At 30.4% G+C, this 10,110-nt stretch overlaps 1 protein-coding gene across 1 annotated transcript; it reads left to right on the top strand.

Annotated features, from left to right (window-relative positions):
- Positions 1-1,564: 1,564 nt before the first annotated feature.
- On the top strand, positions 1,565-4,115 carry LOC132747010 (uncharacterized). The gene is made up of 4 exons (XM_060736315.1): positions 1,565-1,618; positions 2,164-2,253; positions 2,883-3,012; positions 3,534-4,115. The coding sequence occupies exons 1-4, from the start codon at positions 1,590-1,592 to the stop codon at positions 3,618-3,620; spliced, it is 336 nt and encodes a 111-aa protein (XP_060592298.1). The 5' UTR covers positions 1,565-1,589; the 3' UTR covers positions 3,621-4,115.
- Positions 4,116-10,110: the final 5,995 nt, after the last annotated feature.

Raw genomic sequence — 10,110 nt, 5'->3', positions numbered from 1 at the left:
GGCTAAACATAGAAAAATCTTTAAACAATTTCTTCTACAGAACTAATTGATGGATGGTCACCAAACTTTGTCTGTAGCATTCTTGGGTAGTCTCTTATCAAGTTTGCTCATATTATTTTGATTGGCCCCTTTTAGGGCCGCTAGAACTAAAAATAGAAATATCTTTAAACATCTTCTTCTACAGAACTAATTGATGGATGGTCACCAAACTTTGTCTGTAGCATTCTTAGGTAGTCTTTTATCAAGTGTGCTCATATTAATTTGATTGGCCCCTTTTAGGGGTCTCTAGGGCTAAAAAATAAAAACATTAAAACGTCTTCTAGAGAACTAATACTAATTGATGAATGATCACCAAACTTTGTCTGTAGCATCCTTGGATAGTCTTATATCAAGTTTGTTCATATTAATTTGATTGGCCCCTTTACGGGGCAGCTAAAACTAAAATAGAAATACCTTTAAACGTCTATTTCTACAGAACTAATTGATGGATGATCACCAAACTTTGTCTGTAGAATTTTTGGGTAGTCTTATATCAAGTTTGCTCATACTAATTTGATTAGTCCCTTTAAGGGGTCTCTAGAGCTAAAATTAGAAAAAAAAACTTTAGAGACTTCTTCTACAGAACAAATTGATGGATGATCACACCAAACTTTGTCTGTAGCTTCCTTGGATAGTCTTATATCAAGTTTGCTCATATTAATTTGATTGGCCCCTTTACGGGGCAGCTAAAACTAAAAAAACCACTCGGTCATGCCGCCACTCAATTTACGTATTGTTTTAAAATGATAGGCATATTATTTTATCATGGTAACTTTTTATTTGTAGATATGTGATTTGATTTTAACGATAACGCAAGTATCTAAAGTGCTGAATTATACTTTATATTTTAACATTTGTTGGATGTATAAACTGACATAAATAAATAAAATAAATAAATTCTTCTAGCGAGTCAAAATGTACGGATTTATATCAGCCAGTTTATTATATACTTTCAAATAATATGGTTTTGAACTTCTTTCAAAAGATTTTCCATCTTAAATATGGTAACTTTACAGGCGAACGCTGTATAGATATACCCGACTTGATGCTTGAGTTACTCCATGCCACCTTTCATTCTATTCACGTTTTTGAGTTTAAGTATGTTTCAAATCAATTTATTATACTAATATGAAAGGAAAATATCGATACTGTTTATGAAAATTTTGTATAAATTTTGCACATTATTTCAATGCGTTTGAGATTTTCGGGATAAATAGGTAAGCTAATCGTTATATAGAAACATTTTAATAATATTTCAGTATATTGTAAATAAAAAAGAAATACGTGTATAATGTATAAATATGTATATATTTGTATGTTTACAGTGATTTATAAGTCATATAATATTGCAAAATATATAAAGTATTTGTTTACCATAAAATAGATTATAATTAAGTGTTTACGATCTTGAAAATAATTAATTTATATATCTATAATATTATTATTTATGACAATAAAAACAGAACTGTGATATCAAGACCAGGAATTTCAAATTGGCTAAGATTGCTGCTAACGTTCATTTTATATTTAACTTCACAGAGTAAGAAGTAATGGCCTGCAAGGGAAGACAAATGAGGAGGTAAGTGATAGCCATATTGTACAATCTACATGTTAATATTATTAAACAAAGTAATGACATCTTTAAGACTTTAAGATTCGTATCCCATGACACTCCAAAATAAAAACAAAAAGACATCAACATTAAGTAAAAAAATGATGATAACGACGCCGACGGCATGATGGCGATGTTAATGATTTTATAATTTACTAGTAATAAATATAATACCATTGATGATATAGCCGATGATAATGTTGAAAACAATGACAATGAAGACAACAACGGCAACAATGGCGATGATAATTATAGTGGTGATGATGATGACGATGATGATTATTGTGATGATGATGGTGGTGGTGGTGGTAGTAGTGGTGATGTTGATGATGATGATGATGATGATGATGATGAAAAACTATAAATAATATTTATAGAAAAAAACTACGTCTTTATATAGTAAAAGTGTTTAATTTTCTTTAATTCAACATTTTTAAAAATACATCTTAACGAATTGCTGTTCAATATCATTTAACAAACTTATTGCACGTGTAACGTTTTGTTGTGTCTAGCTATAAATTCAATGACTTTTGGGACACCTTGGTGAAGGACATTGAACATATTGAGCAGAAAGTTAAAGAAGAGGAAGAAGAAAAGAAATCGTAAGTATCCAATGATCATTGTATTGCATATACAACTAAATACACTTGAAGTTACAATTGGTTTATTTTGCTTGATTTTCTTTCTAAAACTATTTGTTACATGATTGAGAAGATTTTTAATGGGTATAGTCTCAACACCAAAATTATTCAACGAGTTGAATAATACTCTTTCATCCAACGAGTTTAAGAAATAAGCAATGCAGCTACGATGTATAGGAATATATGATGGATATTCTATACACATACAGAAAAATGAAAAGAAAAGAAAATAGAAAAAAAAAGAATAAAAGAAACAAAGTGTCATTGACGATTTTCTACGCTAACATTATTTTTCGTGATTTGTTTTCAATGTGTTTGTATAACACATATCCACGGCCGTGCCATAATATAACCGTTTTAACCAAAAAACAATGAAAATTTCCAGTGTTAACCGTTTTATGCAAATTGGTTGACTGGTTATCAAATTGCTACACAGAGATAATAAACGGTAACTGGTTGAACTGGTTAACACAACGGACCTGTAATTAACATTACATTGAATGTTATGACTTTTCCATATAGCTAAAAATGGAAAGGTCTATTACGTTGCTTATTAGTTTAATAGTATATATGTATATATTGGTTGCTAGGAAACGAAAAGGAAGTGACAGGCAACGCTGGACAGAGGAGATGGAGATAGCGTGTCACAGAAGACGAATTAAACGAGAACGAATTAAAGCAGGAGCTGACGTAAAATTAGCGGCAAAAGCTTTTCTTATAGTAAATATGGTTTTTTTTATCATGAAATGAAAGTATATTATAAAATATTTAAAATCTCCATGTAAAGAACACTCGATATATCCGAATGCCTAATGTTCATTACTTGACTGTTTTTTGTTAGGAATTGTTGTGCAATATGTACTGTTCTTTAAACATGTAAATGTTAAAGCATCTGACATTTTGTATATATTTTTGTCTTAGATTTTCTAAATCAAACTGATCACGTGGGCTGACTGTATGTTTCGCGTCTTGCCAATAAGGAATTGAGCATAGTTCAATTATAAAAAACCAACAACAGGCTTTTAAGTAATTAACAAACATGATAGTTTGATAATCACAAAATTATTAACTGATTTTTTATGCAGATATCTACCTATGTATCTTGTTTCGATGGCATATTTCCATAAAATAATGGATAATTACATAACATATTGTCATATTTTTTCACTGGATTATTCCATGAACAATTAATAATGTAACTAATGTAGCCACACAATCCAACCAAAAACAAAACTTTTCAGATCAGACGAGAAGCTCTCAGGCAGTTATTAGAAGAAGAAGAAAAGATGTATAAAGATGAACTGAGTCAATCAAACATTGAGGCATAATGCGACAATTTCTGTTAATGATAGACTTAAGTTATATGTTATAATGTTCTTTCGGCTTTTAAAGTTTTATTCGACATGGTTTCTGTCATAATATGTTTTATACAATATTTTACAACGGACACTCGTCTGCTGATTTTTACAGTTCATTTTCATCTCAGAGTTATCTGTGCTGCTTGGTCTCATACGAATTTTTGTTATTTCACTGTCATCTCGTTAGCCGAGGCCTACTAAAAATTTCATCAATCTCCAGTAAAATATACTTAGTTATTGTTCCATTACTGTATTATTTTCAATGCACTAAAACGTCTTAAAACATATGATTGAACTGTTTTGTTTTGCCCATGCTTTATATATTTTTTACCAATTCCAGATTCAATATACATATATACCCATCTATGTGTTTTGATATTTAGGATACTTGATAGATAGAATGACAATGTGATAAATTTGAATGACTAATGTTAACTTTCCATCTGCTGGTCATAAATCATAGATAATCAATATTCTTTGTTATTATTTATAACATAAATGATTAAATTGTGTATTAGCTGATATTACTCTGAAATACTAACGCTGGGCCACCTACGTTTTTAGATATAGTGAGAAAAGTCGGACTGTTTGATCGCATTTATTACCAATCCCATAAGTAATACCGTTTCCATTGGAATTACATTTACAACATGTACGTGTAAGCGTTTGAGAAAAGTCAATGCTAGTACAGTCTAGATCCATTGACCAACACATTGCAGTTAAGAAACCAGTTTCTCTAGGCGCACGACAACCCATGTAAAATGACATTTGTTTTAGCTGTAACTACAGGGGTAACTTTCGTAACATTCGTAGAGCAGAGATGAATACCATACATGTATACGTGTGATGCATAGAAGTCAGAATTTACTTAAAGATACATTTCTATTTCTTTAAGTTCTTGTAAGGCGTAAGGCTTAATGAACAACATGAAAGTAGACAATTATTCTATCATATCGTTAAGTATTCGTGGATGTTTTACCATAAACAATCATATATGTGGCATATAAGCGGTGGTAACGTTGACACATTAGCATTGTCATACCACGACCTTAAGTTATTATAGCGAAGGGACAATGTAAATCCAACGACAATACGCTTTGATTTGTCAGTGTTATTTATATTTTGATATCATCATCTAAGGAAAGCACATATACATGACTTATTTTCATTATGTTTATTTTCATAGACTGCATACTTTATTTTAATGTATTAAAGGGACGAAATTTATTCAAGGCATGTGGATTCAGAACGTCGAAGTTGTTTCTCTTTGCTGTAACTATCGTGAATAGCGTTGATAGAAATATGACATTATTATACATTGCTGAGTATAATACTGTGTACAAATTCAATAGTATAAATATTGTATACAGTATAATACCTCTTATTTTATAGGTGGGAAACATCTAGAAGAAAACACTGAAATTGAACATTATTACACTAAAATACTGTTACTAAAAGTACAATATACTTTTGATATATATTTTTTGGACTCTGAAGACTAGACTGAAGACTAGATGGAAAAAATATGGTTTTGATATTTTGATATAAAGTTTTTGGATACAAAAAATGAAAATGTGACTAGATAGACTACAATCTGAATTTGATATGAATTTCTTTTGCCTCAAATTGAAAATGAGTCTAAATTGATTTGACTAAAGAACGATTTATACAATGTATTAGGGTATACGCTTACATTTTATAAGGTGTGGAATTACATGACGTTACACAAAACAAAATTTTATTGGACGAGTGCACAACTGTTAAAACTTTATCGAATCAGTCGCGCATTTTTTTGTTATGTTTATAAATATACTCCGTAATATGAGGTTTTTTCCCCATCTTACCTCGGGGTACAAAACAATCTTTTACAGTTACAACATAATATAAGAGTAATGTGTTGATCTCTTTAACTTTTTTGTGAACGAAGAGCACTGTGAAGTGAGCTAGATAGGTGGAAACATATATTTTCCTTAGGTTAATCCTAGTTATTCTTTCTCCAAGTGTGTGACAAAGAAATGTGCTACATAGATAAAAGGTACATTTTAATAGTAATATTTGGTCATTGGGTAAATTATTTAGAAAATCGGTTTGCCGTTTGAGCTTATGATTTTTCGAAGTTAACCAAGTAGGGTAATCGCCACAGTGATTATGTACAACAGAGAATTTAGTTGTTAAAACTGTTTTGATGGAAGAGGAAAAAACTGAACATTTGTAAGCAATGAAAAGTATTTTAGGCCATATTTATAAAAATGGTACAAGCAGACAATTAAAGCATGTAACAATGAATGATTTAAGAATTTAATCTTTTAGAAACATATGGCAGACATATCCATATTCAGATAAATGACATTGTAGTCGCACATTGTCAAAACTTGAGGCTATAAAATTAAAAATAGAAAATAATCATATTACAAATTTCACAACCCGTATAAATTGTTTTTAATTTCCAAATGAAACACATCTCAGTGCATGTATTATGACTTATAGTTATCATTATTTGCTCAAAGAATAAACAGAAGTAATGTTATACTTTCTCCGGAACTCGGCAAACATATATAATCTCGGGGAACTAAGCAACATCGTGCCGAACGCTCTTTGAGAACGGTAGTGCACGTTTGTAATCGAAACCCCACATTTGTCGAGTTTTTCTTCTTTGAAATATTGCCGCTTTCATAGGTAAAAGTTTTGACGTGAGGTATTGAACGTGCACCCATCCAATATCCTTTATGTCTTTGATGAGAAGTTATGATATCACATTCAGAACTTAAATCGTGAAGGCATGGCGCTAGTAAAATGCAAACCATTATTATTTTTTTCTATAAGATGTAGTCCGTAAGCAAAATACATAAACATTTCATTTTTAACGTATATCGAAATTTATTTTTGTTCTAGGTTTTACGGTTCTTTAGGTAGAGTATAAATCTGTGACACAAGTACAATACAAAGACAGTTAACATATAATACGATATGTCCATTGACGGTTTTCAAAGAAGATGCACAATGCATGTACATGTCGGGAAAGTTTACTCTACTCGAGTTTTAAGACTTAAATTTATTATTTTCAAATAATTATTTTTTTTTCATTTAATGTTGTTATAAATTCAATTTGTGTGCAATTTGTGCCGAAATATATCTTGTCTCGGAAGAATCTTTGGTAGAATCTGATCAGCATAGGTATCGCTCGTTTTGAATAATACCAGATTATTACCTTGTTAGATGCAAAATGGCATACTTCAATGGTATAATTTGTTAAAATCTAATAACTTTATTGAATATTTGCACTCAAGCTGCACGTACATATAACATGTAAACAACAATTAACAACGGGGCTTTTTCAAATGTACAGACTTGAAAACATTTCGAAGTCTACAGATAAAACCGACCCTATTATTTGAGATTTCATAGATAGCCTCGATAAACGGTTTATAATGAATTTATTGAATTTTAGGGTTACATCCATTTTTTTATATTATTATATAACATAATTTATATTGAACGCCCTCCCGTATTGCACAATGTATTAAATACAGGGCAAGTATAAATGTACGCTATAGCTTCATGGCACTTCAAATCTATCTGTAAAAGTCATGATAAATTTGATGTTAGCACAAATAAACATCATACCCGTTAATATGTTATAGAACACCAATATTTCAGAAATATCGGAAAGTGGTGACATAAAAGTATATCAGTGCAGATAAACTGGCACTGAATATCGTTTGGTTTTACCGGATATTAGATTGAGGCATATTCCGAAGCCGAAAATGGTGTGAACCTTCAATAAATAATTCATCGAACGACATAAATAGCAGTATATAGATAGTAAAAAATATTGACTGGAAACAGAAAATAGTGAGAAATTGCAGTTAGTAATTCTTATGAAAGGATTGATAAATATGAAGTAATAACTATATCCGTTTTATATTGACAGGGTCTATTGAACGAGTCCAAAGGGAGATTATGATTTGACTCGGCATATATTGACAGCAATATATAAATTGATAATTATATTATATATATAATTTATATTTAAATTGATATATGTATTTTTTATATGTAATATTGTCATGTTTTAAACAAACGTGTTAAAGAAAATGTTTTGTCGATTGTGTTAGTGTATATCACTTTTCATATATAAAAATATTAAGGAGTAAATATCTGGTAAATCATAAACTTATTTGTGAAGTGGTCTATATATCAACCGGAACAAGGATTCAATTTTTATATCAATACCTTTCAATGACCACTTGCACTCAGTTGTAAAGAATAACAATGACGTTGAAAATAATCTTGCAAGTAAAGATACATGTACATAAAAAATGATTAAAGCTTCAATTGTGCAGGTACTCTTTCTTTTTGATATGAGGCGTATCATTCATCTTTAATCATTGGATATATCATTATAGGATAGGATATATTGGAAAGTGAATTGCCGAATCATCTAATATAAAGGTCAGATATGTTATTAAAGTAAATAAAACATTTAAGTTACATCACACGATTGCCTTATCCCAAAGCAGATATGTATTTTATCATATTTACATTGTTTCACTTACTAGCCACGTACGGTTTATCATTAAATTTTACTATATCATTGATAGTGTCGGGATGATACTGAGAAATTATTATAATAGAATAAAACTATATGTATTATATCTTGCTTCTGCAAAACTCTGTGCCACTCAATCGTCACTTAAATATTGCAATCTGCAATTCAATTTCTCTTTCAATATGCGTTCTGCGTTGATTTTATTATGTGAAGTTAAAAAAAAATATCATGATTTATGTAACATGTAGCTGTTTCGTTCAGTAACCAATCTGATCTTTATTCAGTCAGTTGACCATTGGCTTATTTACACCCAAAACCTATTCTATTATTCATGAACAATTTCGCAACCATTTAGTCGTCAGGCAAATCTGTTCATTCTTCACAGATGGTGTATATTAATCTATGAATCTTAGCTACGGCCCTGTCACAACAAATTGCCATAACCCCGAGATTTATGGACTTACGAACCAATGTGTTTATCCAGAAAGAAACTTATGTTTTGAATCAAATGCTCAAAAGAGAAACAAAGTAAGACAATGACGATAATGATTCAGGAACTATACATGCTAATCATATCAAGAACAAGTAATCTAGGATCGATGGTATTGCTATCTACATTTTTGGTATTGTATACATTTTATAACAATACAAACAACGTCTACTAATGTTATAGGACTGCTCTTTCATTATAATACTAAGAAAACCTTTGATTAACGTTGAAGTATTTTGAATAGTTTGCATGCGATTTATGTCTACAGATACTTCTAAGCAATGAGCTTTGATTATAACTAGGGGTTGTCTTACAAGTCTCGGGTGATCACATATGAATCCTATTTTTGTGATCTCAAAAATGTCGATAATTAAAGACGTCCCACTTGGAAGGTGATAAGACCATGACTGTAGACACAGGTGACCGCTGCTCTACTATTTCCTTTCTTGTTGAAAATTAAGCAATTTCAATTTGATATTGATATTTTCAATTTGATATTTCACTTAACTCCATTCATGGAGCAAATTAGACCAGCTATTCTTTAACACCATCGCTCACCAGTAACGAAATTGAGTTTGTACATGAAGGATTATATAAAAGTGCAACATCCTTAACGTTCCTAGCACCCGGTTGAGCGGTACAGAATTTTCAACTAGTGCTGAAATCAATGGTCCCGAAGGACCAGAAAAATATAACAACGATGAATTGATTTTCCTTCTTTTTAGAAATTATATTTTAGTCATAACATGTGAATTTCAAAAATAATTTTTTTTTTGTATTCATTGATTTCATACCTGTACTTTAATGAAATGTGCATTGCATTTTCTCTGCATGAATCAATAGAATCACTATCCCTTAGATACAATGTTCATGTATTGAAATAAAACCCACATTAGATGACCATACACCAAGAGATCTTGGATAGCGCAAATATTTACTTAATAATGAAACATTTTATTTTGACGGCGTATTCCCGACAACTAACTTCTCTATTTTTACTCGTGCTCTACCTTGTGCACCGCTTGTTAAAAGTCAATTTTCTAATTTGATACCTTCCATATTGAGATAGATACATACTCTCGTCTTATACACTATTATGACCATTTCCTGGAGTAAATAATTGCAGACATTTTTGCTATTACAAGCATGCAGGTAATACTCATCCTAAACTTTGTTGAAATAAAAAAAGCAATATTTATAATCATATGCTTATCTTTTGAAATAACAAAACCGATTGTAAGAAAAAAAGATCGGAAATTTTTGTTTCATTGGATAACAACAAAAATAAGAAAAATCTTTTACTCAGTCATAAAACAACAACAAAACTAAATGATATAAAAAGATCTAGTTAAGTAATTCGGAACTGTTTACACGATCACAATCATTTTGAGGCGTTTTCAACTTAGATTAAAACGACATGT

The sequence above is a fragment of the Ruditapes philippinarum genome, unplaced genomic scaffold (genome assembly GCF_026571515.1).
Source record: "Ruditapes philippinarum isolate M1 unplaced genomic scaffold, ASM2657151v2 ctg5623_1_1_1_1, whole genome shotgun sequence".
In the NCBI taxonomy this organism is placed as follows: Eukaryota; Metazoa; Mollusca; class Bivalvia; order Venerida; family Veneridae; genus Ruditapes; species Ruditapes philippinarum.
The sequence above is the reverse complement of the archived record's forward strand: the minus strand, read 5'-3'. Positions and strand labels throughout refer to the sequence as shown.

Bases quoted from the DNA above. Each gene is read 5' to 3' on its own strand.
- LOC132747010 (XM_060736315.1), top strand. From the start codon at position 1,590: ATGGCCTGCAAGGGAAGACAAATGAGGAG. The intron at 1,619-2,163 runs GTAAGTGATAGC...TGTTGTGTCTAG, and splicing joins AAGGGAAGACAAATGAGGAG to CTATAAATTCAATGACTTTT. The intron at 3,013-3,533 runs GTAAATATGGTT...AAAACTTTTCAG, and splicing joins CGGCAAAAGCTTTTCTTATA to ATCAGACGAGAAGCTCTCAG.